Source organism: Salvelinus fontinalis, chromosome 23 (genome assembly GCF_029448725.1).
Source record: "Salvelinus fontinalis isolate EN_2023a chromosome 23, ASM2944872v1, whole genome shotgun sequence".
Classification (NCBI taxonomy): domain Eukaryota; kingdom Metazoa; phylum Chordata; class Actinopteri; order Salmoniformes; family Salmonidae; genus Salvelinus; species Salvelinus fontinalis.
In genome coordinates, this window is record NC_074687.1 from 4,099,404 (window position 1) to 4,119,444 (window position 20,041).

The window sequence follows — 20,041 nt, forward strand, 5'->3', positions numbered from 1 at the left end:
GGGAGAGAGGGAGGAAGGCAGTAGGGAGAAATGAGGAGGAAGGCAGGAGGGAGAAAGGAGGAGGAAGGCAGGAGGGAGCAGTGGTGGAAAAGGTACCCAAATCTCATACTTGAGTAAAAGTAAAGATACCTTTATAGAAAATGACTCAAGTAAAAGTCACCCAGTAAAATACTACTTGAGTAAAAGTATTTGGTTTTAAATATACTTACTGTAAGTATCTCAAAATTCTAAAGGCACTCGCACATCCATGCTATCTTTTTTGAGGGTGCATGGAAACAGTTGAATAAGAGGAGAAAAAATAAGGAACCTGCACACTGCTCTTGATAGTATCACTGCTCTTTAATAAGCTTGACGTATCGGCCTCATGGCCTTCGTCAGATGTTTTGTAATTAGCACCCTTATGTAGACCTAGCCCCACCCACATCCGTTCAACCATCGAATGGGGTTGGAGGCGAAGGAAAAACAAATAAGTGCTAACAAATATAACAATATGCATTTCATAAATATTCAAATTAAGTGTGTACATAAAACGTATTAAACACAGTCTGTAAAATCACAATGAGGACATCGACCTACCAAGCAAGTTTTCATAAATAATTGGGTACAGTGCAAGAAAAATGTCAGAGTAATCTGGAATAGGGGCATAATTCATGTTAAATTTACAACATAACATACATAGGCATTTCATCATTAAGACCTTTAGGAAATAATGTCTGGAGGGTGAAAATCCAAAAACACTCTTTTTCTCAGAGTATTATTTATATCACCTCCCCCGTCTGATATCTTAACTTTCTCTATGCCACAAAATCTAAAAAGGTAGAAATGTCATGTTTTAGGTCATTAAAATGTACCGTGACTGGATAATCCCTGTCGTTTCTCCTAATTGAACTTTTACGTTCACTGATTCTCTGTTTGAGAGAACCAGAGGTTTTACCTAAATAGCACAGCCCACATGGACATTTAATAACGTAGATAACATGGGTGGTGGGCCACATACTGACGTAATTTATTTGGAACCATTTTCCTGTATGTGGGTGGCACAAACATTCACACTTCATCATACTGTTGCACTGTCAGCAACCTCTGCATTTATAGCTACCATTTGGAAGAGGGCGTAAAAGAGCCTGGGTGATTTTCTTTTGTGGCTGGCAGTTGGCATGGACCAATTTATTGCGTAAATTGCGACTTCTCCTATATACAATGAGTGGTGGATTCTTAAATTCAGCAGGCAAAGCTGGGTCTGATGATAAAACATGCCAGTGTTTCTTGACAGCATCTCCCACTTTTCGCGAGTTCAAAGTAAATTCAGCAAAAAAAGAAACGTCCTCTCACTGTCAACTGTGTTTATTTTCAGCAAACTTAACATGTGTCAATATTTGTATGAACATAACAAAACTCAACAACTGAGACAAACTGAACAAGTTTCACAGACATGTGACTAACAGAAATTGAATAATGTGACCCTCAAAAAGGGGGCGGGGAGGTATTAAAAAAGGTATTAGGTGAACAATAGGCAAGAAAAAACATCTAAAGTAACAGTCAGTATCTGATGTGGCCACCAGCTGCATTAAGTACTGCAGTGCATCTCCTCCTCATTGACTGCACCAGATTAGCCAGATGTTACCCCACTCTTCCACCAAGGCACCTGCAAGTTCCAGGACATTTCTGTGGAGAATGGCCCTAGCCCTCACCCTCCGATCCAACAGGTCCCAGATGGGATTGAGATCCGGGCTCTTCGCTGGCCATGGCAGAACACTGACATTTCTTTCTTGCAGGAAATCACACACAGAATGAGCAATATGGCTGGTGGCATTGTCATACTGGAGGGTCATGTCAGGATGAGCCTGCAGGAAGTGTACCACATGAGGGAGGAGGATGTCTTCCCTGTAACGCACAGGGTTGAGATTGCCTGCAATGACAACAAGCTCAGTCCGATGATGCTGTGACACACCTCCACAGACCAAGACGGACCCTCCACCTCCAAATCGATCCGCTCCAGAATACAGGCCTCGGTGTAACGCTCATTCCTTCGACGATAAACGTGAATCTGACTATCATCCCTGGTGAGACAAAACCGCGACTCGTCAGTGAAGAGCACTTTTTGCCAGTCCTGTCTGGTCCAGCGACGGTGGGTTTGTGCCCATAGGCGACGTTGTTGCCGGTGACGTCTGGTGAGGACCTGCCTTACAACAGGCCTACACGCCCTCAGTCCAGCCTCTCTCAGCTTATTGTGGACAGTCTGAGCACTGATGGAGGGATTGTGCGTTCCGATCCTGTGCAAGGACGATCAGCTGTCTGCCCTGTCTCCCTGTAGTGCTGTCTTACGCGTCTCAAAGTACGGACATTGCAATTTATTGCCTTGCCAACATCTGCAGTCCTCATGCCTCCTTGCAGCATGCCTAAGGCACGTTCCCGCAGATGATCAGGGACCCTGGGCATCTTTCTTTGTGTTTTTCCAGAGTCAGGAGAAAGGCATCTTTAGTGTCCGAAGTTTTCATAACTGTGACCTTAATTGCCTACCGTCTGTAAGCTGTTAGTGTCTTAACGACCGTTCCACAGGTGCATGTTCATTAATTATTTGTGGTTCATTGAACAAGCATGGGAAACAGTGTTTAAACCCTTTATAATGAAGATCTGTGAAGTTATTTGGATTTTTACGAATTAACTTTGAAAGACAGGGTCCTGAAAAAGGGACGTTTCTTTTTTTGCTGAGTTTATATGTAGTTGTGAACATTACAGTGTTCTTTAGCACTAGCGGGTCTTTTGTGTAGCAGTTCATCTCATGTTTTCCCTAATGCCAAATTAAGATCTTAATCCACACATTGTGGAGAACAGCCTCTTCTTAGAAACCTAGTGCGCATCTCCTCTGTTTTTTCTAGATAATCCTCTGTGGAGTGGCAGATACGGCTCAGTCTGAAAAACGGGCTTCTTGGAAGTCCTCTTTTTAATGGCTCAGGATGGAAGCTGTCCCCCTGTAATAGAGTATTTCTGTCCATTTCTTTGTAAACAGGGTTCCATTTGATTTCTCAATCCACATAGAGGTAATGATCACATTTAGTGTCACATTCAATAGTGAATTTGAGATTTGGGTAAATGCCATTGAGTAAGGCTATGAAGTCTGACAGCTCTTCTCCATATGCAAAAAAAAATGTCCTAAACATATCGATACCACTTCAGGACTTTATTCAAAAATGTATTTCATTTTCATTATAAACAAAACGTTCTTCAAAAAGACCCACAACGAGTAGCATTGCTCGGAGCGAATGTGGAGTACATCGATGTTCCATTCGTTTGGAGATACAATTAATCATTAAACCTGAAATAGAGTTGAAGTTGGAAGTTTACAAACACCTTAGCCAAATAAATTTAAATTCAGTTTTTCACAATTCCTGATAATTAATCCTAGTAAAAATACCCTGTCTTAGGTCAGTTAGGATCACCACTTTATTTTAAGAATGTGAAGTGTCAGAATAATAGCAGAGAGAATGATTTATTTCAGCGTTTCTTACTTTCATCACATTCCCAGTGGGTCAGATGTTTACGTATATTCAATTAGTATTTGGTAGCATTGCCATTAAATTGTTTAACTTGGGTCAAACGTTTCGGGTAGCCTTCCACAAACTTCCCACAGTATGTTGGGTGAATTTTGGCCCATTCTTCCTGACAGAGCTGGTGTAACTGAGTCAGGTTTGTAGGCCTCCTTGCTCGCACGCGCTTTTTCAGTTCTGCTCACAAATTGTCTATGGGAGGTCAGGGCTTTGTGATGGCCACTCCAATACCTTGACTTTGTTGTCCTTAAGCCATTTTGCCACAACTTTGGAAGTATGCTTTGGGTCATTGTTCATTTGGAAGACCCATTTGCAACCAAGCTTTAACTTCCTGACTGATGTCTTGAGATGTTGCTTCAATATACGCACATAATTTTCCTGCCTCATGATGACATCTATTTTGTGAAGTGCACCAGTCCCTCCTGCAGCAGAGCACCCCTACAACATGATGCTGCCACCCCCGTGCTTCACGGTTGTGATGGTGTTCTTCATCTTGCAATCCTCCCTCTTTTTCCTCCAAACATAACAATGGTGATTATGGGCAAACAGTTCTATTTTTGTTTCATCAGACCAGAGGACATTTCTCCAAAAAGTACGATCTTTGTCCCCATGTGCAGTTGCAAACCGTAGTCTGTCTTTTTTATGGCGGTTTTGGAGCAGTGGCTTCTTCCTTGCCGAGTGGCCTTTCAGGTTATGTCGATATAGGACTCCTTTTACTGTGGATATAGATACTTTTGAACCGGTTTCCTCCAGCATCTTCACAAGGTCCTTTGCTGTTGTCCTGGGAATGATTTGCACTTTTCGCACCAAAGTACGTTCATCTCTAGGAGACAGAACGCGTCTCCTTCCTGAGCGGTATGACGGCTGCGTGGTCCCATGGTGTTTATACTTGCGTATTATTGTTTGTACAGATGAATGTGGTACCTTCAGGCATTTAGAAATTGCTTCCGAGGATGAACCCGACTTGTGGAGGTCTACAATTCTTTTCTGATGTCTTGGCTGATTTCTTTTGAGTTTCCCATGATATCAAGCAAAGAGGCATTTAGTTTGAAGGTAGGCCTTGTAATAAATCAACAGGTACACCTCCAATTGACTCAAATAGTGTCAATTAGTCTATCTGAAGCTTCTAAAGCCATGACATAATTTTCTGGAATTTTCCAAGCTGTTTAAAGGCACAGTCAACTTAGTGTATGTAAACTTATGACCCACTGGAATTGTAATACAGTGAATTATAAGTGAAATAATCTGTCTGTAAACAATTGTTGGAAAAGTTACTTGTGTCATGCACAAAGTAGAAGTCCTAACCGACTTCCCAAAACTATAGTTTGTTAACAAGAAATTTGTGGAGTGGTTGAAAAACTAGTTTTAATGACTCCAACCTAAGTGTATGTAAACTTCCGACTTCAACTGTAGTTATACGTCAAAACATATTCAGCCAGCTCTAGAATAAAGTTTGTTGGTGGGTATTCGTTAGTATCTCTGTCTCTCAAATAGTGAGCTAGGGCTGCATATTGTTATATTTGGTAGCACTTTTCTTTTCCTTCGCCTCCAACCCCATTCAATGCATTGAACGGATGTGGGTGGGGCTAGGTCTACATAAGGGTGTTAATTTTAAAAAAACTCACAAAAGCTCTGACGAAGGCCATGAGGCTGATAAAGAGCAGTGATACTATCAAGAGCAGTGTGCAAATCAAAGTTTATTTGTCATGTGCACCGAATACAACAGGTTAGACCTTACAGTGGAATGCTTACTTACAGGCTCTAACCAACAGTGCAATTTCAACAAAAAAAAAATATATATATATATATATAAAAAAAAAGGTATTAGGTGGACAATAGGTAAGAAAATAAATAAAAACAACAGTAAAAAGACAGTGAAAAATAACAGTAGCGAGGCTATAACAGTAGTGAGGCTATATACAGTAGCGAGCCTATAACAGTAGCGAGGCTATAACAGTAGTGAGGCTATATACAGTAGCGAGCCTATAACAGTAGCGAGCCTATAACAGTAGCGAGCCTATAACAGTAGCGAGGCTATATAAATTCCCAATCTGACCCTCAAACCATCATGGTCACCTAATAATCCCCAGTTTACAATTGGCTCATTCATCCCCCTCCTCTCCCCTGTAACTATTCCCCAGGTCGTTGCTGCAAATGAGAACGTGTTCTCAGTCAACTTACCTGGTAAAATAACGGTAAATAATATACAGTAGCGAGCCTATAACAGTAGCGAGGCTATAACAGTAGCGAGGCTATAACAGTAGCGAGCCTATAACAGTAGCGAGCCTATAACAGTAGCGAGGCTATATACAGTAGCGAGCCTATAACAGTAGCGAGCCTATAAAGGTAGCGAGGCTATAACAGTAGTGAGGCTATATACAGTAGCGAGCCTATAACAGTAGCGAGCCTATAACAGTAGCGAGACTATATACAGGCACCGGTTAGTCGGGCTGATTGAGGTAGTATGTACATGTAGATATGGTTAAAGTGACTATGCATATATGATAAACAGAGAGTAGCACTAGTGTAAAAGAGGGTTTGGGGGGGAACACAATGCAAATAGTCTGCGTAGCCATTTGATTACCTGTTCTGGAGTCTTATGGCTTGGGGGTAAAAACTGTTGAGAAGCCTTTTTGTCCAAGACTTGGCACTCTGGTACCGCTTGCCATGTGCCATGCGGTAGTAGAGAGAACAGTCTATGACTGGGGTGGCTGGGGTCTTTGACCATTTTTAGGGCCTTCCTCTGACACCACCTGGTGTAGAGGTCCTGGATGGCAGACAGCTTAGCCCCAGTGATGTACTGTGCCATACGCACTACCCACTGTAGTACCTTAAGGTCAGAGGCTGAGCAGTTGCCGTACCAGGTAGTGATGCAACCAGTCAGGATGCTCTCGATGTTGCAGCTGTAGAACCTTTTGAGGATCTGAGGACCCATGCCAATTCATTTCAATTTCCTGAGGGGGAATAGGCTTTGTCGTGCCCTCTTCACGACTGTCTTGGTGTGTTTGGACCATTCTAGTTTGTTGGTGATGTGGACACCAAGGAACTTGAAGCTCTCAATCTGCTCCACTACAGCCCCGTCGATGAGAATGGGGACGTGCTCTGCCCTCTTTTTCCTGTAGCCCACAATCATCTCTTTAGTCTTGGTTACGTTGAGGGATAGGTTGTTATTCTGGCACCACACGGCCAGGTCTCTGACCTCCTCCCTATTGGCTGTCTCATTGTCGGTGATCAGGCCTACCACTGTTGTGTCGTCTGCAAACTTGATGGTGTTGGAGTCGTGCCTGGCCATGCAGCCTTGGGTGAACAGGGAGTACAGGAGGGGACTGAGCACGCACCCCTGAGGAACTCCAGTGTTGAGGATCAGCATGGCGGATGTGTTGCTACCTACTCTCTCCACCTGGGGGCGGCTCATCAGGAAGTCCAGGATCCAGTTGCAGAGGGAGGTGTTTAGTCCCAGGATCTTTAGCGGCACTATGTTGTTGAACGCTGAGCTGTAGTCAATGAATAGCATTCTCACGTAGGTGTTCCTTTTGTCCAGGTGGGAAAGGGCAGTGTGGAGTGCAATAAAGATTAGAGGTCGACCGATTATGATTTTTCAAAGCCGATACCGATTATTGGAGGACCAAAAAAAGCTGATACCAATTAAAATCGGACGATTTTTATATATATTTGTAATAATGACACTTACAACCATACTGAATGAACCCTATATATTTTAACTTAATATAATACATAGATTAATTATTTATTTGAGACTAAATAAATACAAACATGTTCAATTTGGTTTAAATAATGCAAAAACAGTGTTGGAGAAGAAAGTAGAAGTGCAATATGTGCCATGTAAAAAAGCTAACGTTTAAGTTCCTTGCTCAGAATATGAGAACATATGAAAGCTGGTGGTTCAATATTCCCAGTTCTTCAATATTCCCAGTTAAGAAGTTTTAGGTTGTAGTTATTATAGGAATTATGACGCGTCGACTATTTCTCTCTACACCATTTGTATTTCATATACCTTTGACTATTGGGTGTTCTTATAGGCACTTTAGTATTGCCAGCCTAATCTCGGGAGTTGATAGGCTTGAAGTCATAAACAGCGCTGTCAAATATCAAATCATAGACTTAATTATAATATAATAAACAAAGAAATACGAGCCTTTGGTCATTAATATGGTCAAATCCGGAAACTATCATTTTGAAAACCTTTATTCTTTCAGTAAAATACGGAACCATTACGTATTTTGTCAAACGGGTGGCAACCCTAATGCTGTTACATTGCACAATCTTCAATGTTGTCATAATGATGTAAAATTCTTTGTCAGGAAGAAACACAGTTCGCAACGAGCCAGGCGGCCCAAACTGTTGCATATACCCCGACTCTGCTTGCACTGAACGCAAGAGAAGTGACACAATTTCCCTAGTTAATATTGCCTGTTAACATACATTTATTTTAAACGTCTTAGGGATAGGGGGCAGTATTCGGATGTTCGGATGACTGACGTGCCCAAAGTAAACTGCCTGTTACTCAGGCCCAGAGGCTAGGATATGCATATAATTGGTAGTTTTGGATAGAAAACACTCTGAAGTTTCAAAAACTGTTAAAATGATGTCTGAGTATAACAGAACTGACATCGCAGGCAAAAACCGAAAGAGAATACATCCAGATTTTTTTTTTTTTGAGGTGACCACCCATTGTCTATGGGAAAATGGGGAAATCAAAGGAAATTCTCCCAGATTGCAGTTCCTATTGCTTCCACTAGATGTCAGTCTTTAGAAAGGGTTTCAGGCTTGTTTTTTGAAAAATGAGCTGGAATTTGTAGTTTTTCAGGTGGCTCTCATTTTTTTATTTTACCCCCTTTTCTCCCCAATTTTCATGGTATCCAATTGTTAGTAATTACTATCTTGTCTCATCACTACGTCTCGGGAGAGACGAAGGTCGAAAGCCATGCGTCCTCCGAAACACAACCCAACCAAGCCACACTGCTTCTTAACACAGCGTGCCTCCAACCCGGAAGCCAGCCGCACCAATGTGTCGGAGGAAACACCGTGCACCTGGCTCCCTTGGTTAGCGCGCACTGCGCCCGGCCCGCCACAGGAGTCGCTGGTGTGCGATGAGACAAGGATATCCCTACCGGCCAAACCCTCCCTAACCCGGACAACACTAGGCCAATTGTGCGTCGCCCCACGGACCTCCGGGTCGCGGCCGGCTGCGACAGAGCCTGGGCGCGAACCCAGAGTCTCTGGTGGCGCAGCTAGCACTGCGATGCAGTGCCCTAGACCACTGAGTGGCTCTCATTTTGACTATAATGTTTTTATATGCTTTTGGAAAATGTTTTTAATTCTTTTGTACGCGGGGTGCTGTCCTCAGATAATCGCATGGTATGCTTTCGCCGTAAAGCCTTTTTGAAATCTGACAAAGCAGCTGGATTAACAAGAAGTTAAGCTTTTAAATGATGTATGACACTTGTATTTTCATTAATGTTTAATATTACGATTTTTCTATTTTGAATTTCGCGTTCTGCAATTTCACCGGATCTTGCCGAGGTGGGTCGCTAACGGCACGTCGAGCCCAAAGAGGTATTTTAACTAAATATGCAGGTAAAAAAAAAAATACTCCTGTGTATTGATTTTAAGAAAGGCATTGACATTTATGGTTAGGTACATTTGTGCAACGAATGTTCTTTTTTCACGAATGTGCTCTTGTTAAATCATCACCCGTTTGGCAAAGTTGAATTAGGCTGTGATTCGACGATAAATTAACAGGCACCCCATTGATTATATGCAACGCAAGACAAGCTAGTTAACCTAGTAATATCATCAACAATGTGTAGTTAACTAGTGATTATGTGAAGATTGATTGTTTTTTTTATAAGATAAGTTTAATGCTAGCTAGCAACTTACCTTGGCTCATTGCAGCCACAAGGTCCTTTTGACGCTGCACTCACGTGACAGGTGGTCAGCCTGCCACACAGAGTCCTCAAGGATTGCAATGTAATCAGCGTCCAAAAAGGCTGGTACCGATTGTTATGAAAACTTGAAATCGTCCCTAATTAAATCGGCCGACCTCTAATAGAGATTGCATCATCTGTGGATCTGGGCGGTATGCAAATTGGAGAATGTCTAGGGTTTCTGGGATAATGGTGTTGACGTGAGCCATTACCAACCTTTCAAAGCACTTCATGGCTATGGGTGCTACGGGTCTGTAGTCATTTAGGCAGGTTGCCTTCGTGTTCATGGGCACAGGGACTATGGTGGTCTGCTTGAAACATGTTGGTATTACAGACTCAATTGAAAATGTCAGTGAAGACACCTGCCAGTTGGTCAGCACATGTCCGGAGCACACGTCCTGGTAATCCGTCTGGCCCCGCAGCCTTGTGAGTGTTGACCTGTTTAAAGGTCTTACTCACGTCGGCTACAGACAGCGTGATCACACAGTCATCCGGAACAGCTGATGCTTTCATGCATACCTCAGTGTTGCTTGCCTCGAAGCGAGCATAGAAGTGATTTAGCTCGTCTGGTAGGCTCGTGTCACTGGGTTGCTCACGGCTGGGCTTCCCTTTGTAGTCTGTAATAGTTTGTACGCCCTGCCACATAAGACGAGCTTCGGAGCCGGTGTAGTACGACTCAATCTTAGCCCTGTATTGACGCTTTGCCTGTTTGATGGTTCACCGGAGGGCATAGCAGGATTTCTTATAAGCTTCCGGGTTAGAGTCTCGCACCTTGAAAGCGGCAGCTCTACCCTTTAGGTCAGTGCGAATGTTGCCTGTAATCAATTGCTTCTGATTGGGGTATGTACGTACAGTCACTGTGGGGACGACGTCCTCGATGCACTTATTGATAAAGCCAGTGACTGATGTGGTGTACTCCTCAATGCCATCGGAAGATGCAGGTTCCTTTTTTCTCAAATATACTTAAGTATCAAAAGTAAAAATAATTTCAAATGACTTATATTAAGCAAAGCAGACAGCCACATTTTCTTGTTTTTTATTTATTTATGGATAGCCAGGGGCACACTTCAACACTCAGAAATCACGTACAAACAAAGTATTTAAGTCCGTCAGATCAAAGACAGTAGGGAGGACTTGGGATGTTCTCTTGATAAGTATGTGAATTAGAACACATTTTCCTGTCCTGCTAAGCATTCAAAATAGAGTACTTTTGGGTGTCAGGGAAAATGTATGGAGAAAAAGTACATTATTTTCTTTAGGAATGTAGTTAAGTAAAATTAGTCAAAAATATAAAATAGTTAAGTACAGATACCCCAAAAAACGACTGAAGTAGTACTTTAAAGTGTCTTTACTATAGCACTTTACACCACTGGGAAGGAGAGGGGAAAGGGGGAGGAAGGCCATGTGGGAAAACAGAATAAAGAGGCAGAAAGTTAAACATACAACAAATTAAAGAACTGAACCCCACATGAACCATGTCTATTATCTAGTAACACACACACACACACACACACACACACACACACACACACACACACACACACATTAAAGTAAAATTGCACAGAAAGTGTAGTCTAGTAGCTATACGAGGGATCACGCTAGGATCAGTGGGGTACGGGTGGGGTATAGGTTAACGCCCATTTGTCTCACCTGTGTACCCTTTGACATAGATGGCCACCCCAGTGAAGATGCTGGAGCAGGCTCCATATTTCAGCTTCTCTCTCGGGGCGTCCAGCTTAAACTGCTCATCCAGCTTGGACACCTTGGCAGCCATGTATTCACCCTGCGCACACACACCCAAACGCAACAACCTTAGAATTTGTTCTAGCAAGAATACTCAGCCCCACATTTCAGACTGATATGAACATGCACAACTATGAAAAGCTGGGTCCTCTCATCATGTCCGACACAGAGTCCTCTCATCATAGAATGGCCTTACTGAAGAGTTCAGTGACTTTCAACATGGCACTGTCATAGGATGCCACCTTTCCAACAAGTCAGTGTCAAATTTCTGCCCTGCCCAGCTGTCCCAGTCAACTATAAGTGCTGTTATTGTGAAGTGGAAACGTCTAGGAGCAACAACGGCTCAGCCGCAAAGTGGTAGGCCACACAAGCTCACAGAAGTGCTGAAGCACGTAAAAATTATCTGTCCTTGGTTGCAACACTCAGAGTGGTGTAGAGTGGCTGGAGTGGTGTAAAGCTCACCGCCATTGGACTCTGGAGCAGTGGAAACGCGTTCTCTGGAGTGACGAATCATGCTTCACCATATGGGAGTCCGAAAGGACGTCTCTGGGTTTGGAGGATGCCAGGAGAACGCTACCTGCCCCCAATGCATTGTGCAACTGTAAAGTTTGGTGGAGGAGGAATAATGGCCTGGGGCTGTTTTTCATGGTTCGGACTAGGCCCCTTAGTTCCAGTGAAGGGAAATCTTAATGCTACAGCATACAATGACATTCTAGACGATTCTGTGCTTCCAACTTTGTGGCAATAGTTTGGGGAAGGCCCTTTCCTGTTTCAGCATGACTATGCCCACATGCACAAAGCGAGGTCCATACAGAAATGTTTTTTCGAGATTGCTGTGGAAGAACTTGACCCCATCGAACACCTTTGGGATGAATTGGAAAGCCAACTGCGAGCCAGGCCTAATCACCCAACATCAGTGCCCGACCTCACTAATGCTCGTGGCTGAATGGAAGCAAGTCCCCACAGCAATGTTCCAACATCTAGTGGAATGCCTTCCCAGAAGAGTAGAGGCTGTTATAGGCTGGTATAGCCGCAAAGGGGGACCAACTCCATATTAAAATGTCCATGATTTTGGAATGAGAGGTTCGGCTTGTATTGTAATTAGTGATGAACACAGGGAGATGTACACCAGGCCCCACCCTATATAACAGTGTATGTGAGACATTGGTGTTTCCTTAAGCTGACTATATATCCTTTCACCCTCCTTGGTCTCTTTGTCCCGAACACACACATATATATTTATACTCCGGAGTCAGACATCCCTCGTCCTAAAATGGCTATAGTTCTTAATTCTTTTACTTTTAGATGTGTGTATTGTTGTTAGATATTACTGCACTGTTGGAGCTATGTAACACAAGCATTTCACTACACCCGCAATAACATCTGCTAAATATATGTGTGTGCAACCAGTCAAATTTGATTTGACAAGTATGGAATCTGGGTTGTTTGCACAATTCCAAGACCCTATTATCCCACTGAGCTAAAGGGAGCAAATGGTACAATGTAACAGACAGCGCCACGCTCATGTGTCTCCACTGCAACAGAAAATGGAAGTTACTCACCCTGGAAGCCCAACCGTTGTCATCACCGTCTCTCTTCCTCCGTCCATCTCCACTCATACTGAGGGACACCTGGAGGAGAGAGGAGATATTTTAGTGGTCTCTAAAATGAGGAGTCACGTCTATGTAACGCTGTGTATTTGTTATCAGGTTTGCAGACGATTGATCAGCCAGCTTTGTACACTAATTAGGCTAGTATTGTAATTAGTGATGGACACAGGGAGATGTACACCAGGCCCCACCCTATATAACAGTGTATGTGGGAGATTGGTGTGTCCTTAAGCTGACCATATATCCTTTCACCCTCCTTGGTCTCTTTGTCCCGAACACACACACACACACACACACACACACACACACACACACACACACACACACACACACACACACACACACACACACACACACACACACACGTGTTGCTCTCCCCCCATTTTCTCACCCGATGTCATGAGTGCCTCTTTCTCTCTTAGAAGGTGTGACTATGGTGAGACAATCATCACCCTCTCTCTTATTACATTATTTTTCCAATATCCCTCTAAACACTTTAGTTCTGGCCTTGAGAATCATAGGTTCTCCTCTCACACTGAGGCCTCTTCAAACCCCCTCTAACGGCTTTACAGTTCAATTCATCTGCTTGTCTGTGGTCCAATTTGACATGAGGCGGTTTCCGGTGCTCAAGGAGAGCTCATCAATTGCAGATTTTGGAGTATACTCTCCCTTTACTCTCCCTTTACCACTCCAGCCTCAGTCAGCAACCCACTACCAACTGAGCCACATCTGTTGAATGAACAGAGAGACACAGTCAGTCAGACAGACAACCACTGTCAAACCTGTGTGCCTAACATGCCTGTCACCTGTAGCTGACTGCTGTGATTGAAGCGTGTGACTTAGATCCTGCCAGGGCCAGAAGCTCAAATCATGCAAATGAGCACAAGCAGGAAGAACACGCAGGTCAGTTCAAAAGGGAGGAGACATCACACAAGAAGAACAGGCTTCAGAAAGGAGAAGTAGGCTGAAACGAAAAAGGAGGATGGAGAAATGCTATGGACAAAGGCCCAGAAAGAAATACAGAGAGAGATGGATTGAGACTGTTTTTTTCCACTAACGCATCCGCCTGTGTCGGCCGTCTGTATCTGTGATGAAAAGTGGCAGAACTACAACACTGTTTGTCAGACCAGGAGACATCCTGAAGATCTGTCTTCTCACAAAAATATCTATCGTCCGAAAGTTTTGGCCTACAATCTACACTGAACAAAAATAAAACGCAACATGCTACAATTTCACAGATTTTACTGAGTTACAGTTCATAGAAGGAAATCAAATCATTTGAAATAAATTCATTAGGCCCTAATCTATGGATTTCACATGACTGGGAATACAGATATGCATCTGTTGGTCACAGATTAAAATAAGTTAACGGGACTGCAGCCATAAAAGGTTAACGGGATCGATTTGACAGTCAGTCGAAGTGCAGGGCGCCAAATTCAAAAAACAGAAATCTCATAATTAAAATTCCTCAGACATTCATGTGTCTAATACCATTTTAAAGGTAATCTTGTTGTTAATCCCACCAAAGTGTCCGATTTCAAATAGGCTTTTCAGCGAAAGCACTACAAACGATTATGTTAGGTCACCACAAAACCACAATAACCACAGCCATTTTTTCCAGCTAAAGATAGCTTTCACAAAAACCAGAATAGAGATAAAATGAATCACTAACCTTCGATTATTTTCATCAGATGACACTCAGAGGACTTCATGTTACACAATACATGCATGTTTTGTTTGATTAAGTTCATATTTATATAAAACAATCTGAGTTTACATTAATGCGTTAGATTCACTAGTTGCAAAAACATCAAGTGACTTTGCATAGCCACATCGTTTCAAAAGAAATACTCATCATAAATATAGATGATAATACAAGTTATACACATGGAATTATAGATATACCTCTCCTTAATGCAACCGCTGTGTCAGATTTCAAAAAAACTTTACGGAAAAATAAACCATGCAATAATCTGAGACGGAGCTCAGATGAATAGCCAAATTAGCCGCCATGTTGGACTCAACAGAAACCAGAAAATACATGATAAATGTTTCCTTACCTGTGATGAATTCATCAGAATACAGTCCTAGGAATCCCAGGGCCACAATAAATTCTTGATTTGTTCGTTAATGTCCGTTATTTATGTCAAACTAGCTACTTTCGAATTGTTTACCAAACACCCTAACCAAAGTCTTAAAGCGCGACCACTATAGCGTGACGAAATGTCCAAACGTTCCATTACAGTCAGTAGAAACATGTCAAACGATGTACTGAATCAATACTGAATCAATCTTGAATAACGTTCCAACCGGAGAATTACATCGACTTCAATTGAGAGATGGAACGGAGCTCACTCTCACGTGAACGTGCCAGTACAATGCGTGGGCACCTCATGGCAGTGATTACTAATTTCTGTCTCCTTCGACCCCCCTTCACATTAGAGTCATCAGACTTAGTTCTATTGACTGTTGACATCTAGTGGAAGCCGTAGGAAGTGAAAACCCATCCATATCTCTCTGTATTTTCAATGAAAGCTTGGTTGAAAATATGGCACCCCCAGAAAAAATCCAAACAGGAAGTGGAACTTCTCAGGGTTTTGCCTGCCATATGAGTTCTGTTAATCTCACAGACATAATTCAAACAGTTTTAGAAACTTCAGAGTGTTTTCTATCCAATACTAATAATACTATGCATATATTAGCAACTATGACTGAGGAGCAAGCCATTTACTCTGGGCACCTCTGTGCACCTTTCATCCAAGCTACTCAATACTGCCCCTTCAGCCATAAGTTAAGTAGGGGCGTGCATCAGAAAACCAGTCAGCTTCTGGTGACAACCATTTGCCTCATGCAACGCGACACATCTCCTTCACATAGAGTTGATCAGGCTGTTGATTGTGGCCTGTGGAATGTTTCCCACTCTTCTTCAATGGCTGTGCGAAGTTCCTGGATATTGGCGGGAACTGGAACGCACTATCGTACATGTTGATCCAGTGCATCCCAAATATGCTCAATGTGTGGCATGTCTGGTGAGTATGCAGGCTATGGAAGAACTGGGATATTTGCAGCTTCCAGGAAATGTGTACAGATCTTTGCGATATGGGGCCGTGCATGATCATGCTGAAACATGAGGGGACGGCGGTGGATGAATGGCACCACAATGGGCCTCAGGATCTCGTCACAGTATCTCTGTGCATTCAAATTGCCATCAATAAAATGCAATTGTGTTTGTTGTCCGTAGCTTATGCCTGCCCATACCATAACCCCACCGCCACCATGGAGCACTCCGTTCACAACGCTGACATCAACAAATGAAGAGCACACTTCTCCAGCGTGCCTGTGGCCATCGAAAGGGAGCATCTGCCCACTGAAGTCGGGTACGATGCCGGACTGCAGTCAGGTTAAGACCCTGGTAGCTGTAGAACCTTTTGAGGATCTCATGACCCATACCAAATCTTTTTAGCTTCCTGAGGGGGAATAGGCTTTGTTGTGCCCTCTTCATGACTGTCTTGGTGTGTTTGGACTAATCTAGTTTGTTGTTGATGTGGACACCAAGGAACTTGAAGCTCTCAACCTTCTCCACTACAGCCCCGGCGATGAGAACGGGGGCGTGCTCGGTCCTCCTTTTCCTGTAGTCCACAATCATCTCCTTAGTCTTGGTTACGTTGAGGGATAGGTTGTTATTCTGGCACCACACGGCCAGGTCTCGGACCTCCTCTCCTCGTTGTCGGTGATCAGGCCTACACTGTTGTGTCGTCTGCAAACTTAATGATGGTGTTTGAGTCGTGCCTGGCCATGCAGTCGTGGGTGAACAGGGAGTACAGAAGGGGACTGAGCACGCACCCCTGTGGAGCTCCAGTGTTGAGGATCAGCGTGGCAGATGTGTTGCTACCTACCCTTACCACCTGGGGGTGGCCCATCAGGAAGTCCAGGATCCAGTTGCAGAGGGAGGTGCTTAGTCCCAGGATTTGATTTTGAATTTGATTTGAATTAGTGATGAGCTTTGAGGGTACTATGGTGTTGAACGCTGAGCTGTAGTCAATGAATAGCATTCTCTCATAAGTGTTCCTTTTGTCCAGGTGGGAAACGGCAGTGTGGAGTGCAATAGAGATTGCATCATCTGTGGATCTGTTTGGGCGGTATGCAAATTGGAGTGGGTCTAGGGTTCCTGGGATAATGGTGTTGATGTGAGCCATTACCAACCTTTCAAAGCACTTCATGGCTACAGACGTGAGTGCTACGTGTCTGTAGTCATTTAGGCAGGTTGCCTTCGTGTTCTTGGGCACAGGGACTATGGTGGTCTGCTTGAAACATGTTGGTATTACAGACTCAATCAGGGACATGTTGAAAATGTCAGTGAAGACACCCGACAGCTGGTCAGCACATGCTCGGAGCACACGTCTTGGTAATCCGTCTGGCCCCGCAGCCTTGTGTATGTTGACCTGTTTAAACGTCTTACTCATGTCAGCTACGGAGAGCGTGATCACACAGTCTTCCGGAACAGCTGATGCTCTCATGCATGCCTCAGTGTTGCTTGCCCTGAAGCGAGCATAGAAGTGATTTAGCTCGTCTGGTAGGCTCGTGTCACTGGGCAGCTTGCGGGTGTGCTTCCCTTTGTAGTCTGTAATAGTTTGCAAGCCCTGCCACATAAGACGAGCGTCGAAGCCGGTGTAGTATGATTCAATCTTAGCCCTGTATTGACGCTTTGCCTGTTTGATGGTTCGTCGGAGGGCATAGCAGGATTTCTTGTAAGCTTTCGGGTTAGAGTCCCGCACCTTGAAAGCGGCAGCTCTACCCTTTAGGTCAGTGCGAATGTTGCCTGTAATCCATGGCTTCTGGTTGGGGTATGTACGTACAGTCACTGTGGGGACGACGTCCTCGATGCACTTATTGATAAAGCCAGTGACTGATGTTGTTTACTCCTCAATGCCATCGGAAGAATCCCAGAACATATTCCAGTCTGTGATAGCAAAACAGTCCTGTAGTTTAGCATCTGCTTCATCTGACCACTTTTTTATAGGCCGAGTCACTTGTGCTTCCTGCTTAAATTTTTGCTTGTAAGTAGGAATCAGGAGGATAGAGTTGTGATCGGATTTACCAAACGGAGGGTGTGGAGTACAGGTGATCTAGAATTTTTTTCCCTCTGGTTGCACATTTAACATGTTGATAGAAATTTGATAGAGCTGATAGAAGTTTCCCTGCATTAACTTCTCTAGGGTATGTGGAAAGGTAGCGTCCCACCTCGTCAACAGCCAGTGAAACTGCAGGGCGCCAAATTCAAAACAACAGAAATCCCATAATTTAAATTCCTCAAACATACAAGTATTTTACACCATTTTAAAGCTACACTTGTTGTAATCCAGCCAAAGTGTCCGCTTTCAAAAAGGTTTTACGACGAAAGCACACCAAACGATTATGTTAGGTATGAGCCAAGTCACAGAAAACGACAGGCATTTTTTCAGCTAAAGAGAGCAGTAACAAAAAGCAGAAATAGAGATAAAATGAATCACTAACCTTTGATGATCTTCATCAGATGACACTCATAGGACTTCATGTTACACAATACATGTATTTTTTGTTCGGTAAAGTTCATATTTATATCCAAAAATCGGAGTTTAGGCAAGACACTGTTTGGCAAAAAGCCTGAGAAAATGCAGAGCGCCATATTCAAATGAATTACTATGAAAACTACTAAAAAATCAAACTTTCATTAAATCACACATGAAAGATACCAAATTAAAGCTACATTGGTTGTGAATGCAGCCAACATGTCAAAATTCAAATAGGCTTTTCGACGAAAGCATATGATGCTATTATCTGAGTATAGCAAAATAGTAAACAAAGAGAGAGAAGCATATTTCAACCCTGCAGGCACGACACAAAACGCAGAAATAAAAATATAATTCATGCCTTACCTTTGACGAGCTTCTGTTGTTGGCACTCCAATATGTCCCATAAACATCACAAATGGTCCTTTTGTTCAATTAATTCCGTCGATATATATCCAAAATGTCCATTTATTTGGCGTGTTTGATCCAGAAAAACACAGGTTCCAACTTGCTCAAACGTGACGACAAAATATCTCAAAGGTTACCTGTAAACTTTGCCAAAAAATGTCAAACTACTTTTGTAATACAACTTTAGGTATTTTTTAACGTTAATAATCGATAAAATTGAAGACGGGATGATCTGTGTTCAATACAGGATTAAAACCAACCCTAGCATGCATTCTGGTCATGCGCTTCAATCAAACAGCACACCTAGAGTGACTCGACTTCAAGATGGCCGTATTTCTTCATTACACAAAGGAATAACCTCAACCAAATTCTCAGGACTGTTGACATCCAGTGGAAGCCGTAGGAACTGCAAGCAATTCGCTTAGAAATCTGGTTTCCCAATGAAACCTCATTGAAAACAGGGTGACCTCAAAAAAAAAAAAACAGAATGGTTTGTCCTCGGGTTATACTCACAGACATGATTCAAACAGTTTTAGAAACTTCAGTGTTTTCTATCCAAATATACTAATAATATGCATATCTTATCTCCTGGGGATGAGTAGCTGGCAGTTGAATTTGGGTATCCTTTTCATCCAAACGTGAAAATGCTGCCCCCTACCCTAGAGAAGTTAAAGTCTCCGGCCACTAGGAGCGCCGCCTCTGGGTGAGTGGTTTCCTGTTTGCTTATTTCCTTATACAGCTGACTGATGGCGGTCTTAGTGCCAGCATCTGTCTGTGGTGGTAAATAACCAGCCACGAAAAGTATAGCTGAAAACTCTCTAGGCAAGTAGTGTGGCCTGCAATTTATCACAATATACTAAATCTAGAGACTTCCTTATATTTCATGCACCAGCTGTTGTTTACAAATATGCACAGACCCCCCCCCCCCCCCCTGTCTTACCGGAGTGCGCTGTTCCATCTTGCCGATGCAGCGTATATCCCGCTAGCTGTATATCCATGTCGTCATTCAGCCACGAGTCCGTGAAACATAGGATATTACAGTTTCTGATGTCCCGTTGGTAGGATATTCGTGATCGTACCTCATCTAATTTATTGTCCAATGATTGCACATTGGCGAGTAGTATTGACAGTAACTTTCCCAGTCGCCTCCAGGTCCTGACCAGGCATCTGGCTCATCGTCCTCTGTACCTGCGTCGCTTCCTCTTGCAAATAACGGGGATGTTGGCCCTGTGGGG

At 43.2% G+C, this 20,041-nt stretch overlaps 1 protein-coding gene across 1 annotated transcript in view; it reads right to left on the minus strand.

Moving 5' to 3' along the window:
- The window catches only part of LOC129820738 (DNA repair protein REV1-like), a 42,919-nt gene extending 23,093 nt beyond the window's left edge, over nucleotides 1–19,826 (minus strand). Inside the window, exons 1-3 of the mRNA XM_055877652.1 lie at nucleotides 19,747–19,826; nucleotides 12,802–12,870; nucleotides 11,147–11,279 (exon numbers count right to left, since the gene is read on the minus strand). Of these exons, the coding sequence (XP_055733627.1) occupies nucleotides 11,147–11,279; nucleotides 12,802–12,870; nucleotides 19,747–19,764 (220 nt within the window). The 5' untranslated portion in view covers nucleotides 19,765–19,826. The remainder of the gene's footprint in view (nucleotides 1–11,146; nucleotides 11,280–12,801; nucleotides 12,871–19,746) is intronic.
- Between the last annotated feature and the right edge of the window lie 215 nt (nucleotides 19,827–20,041).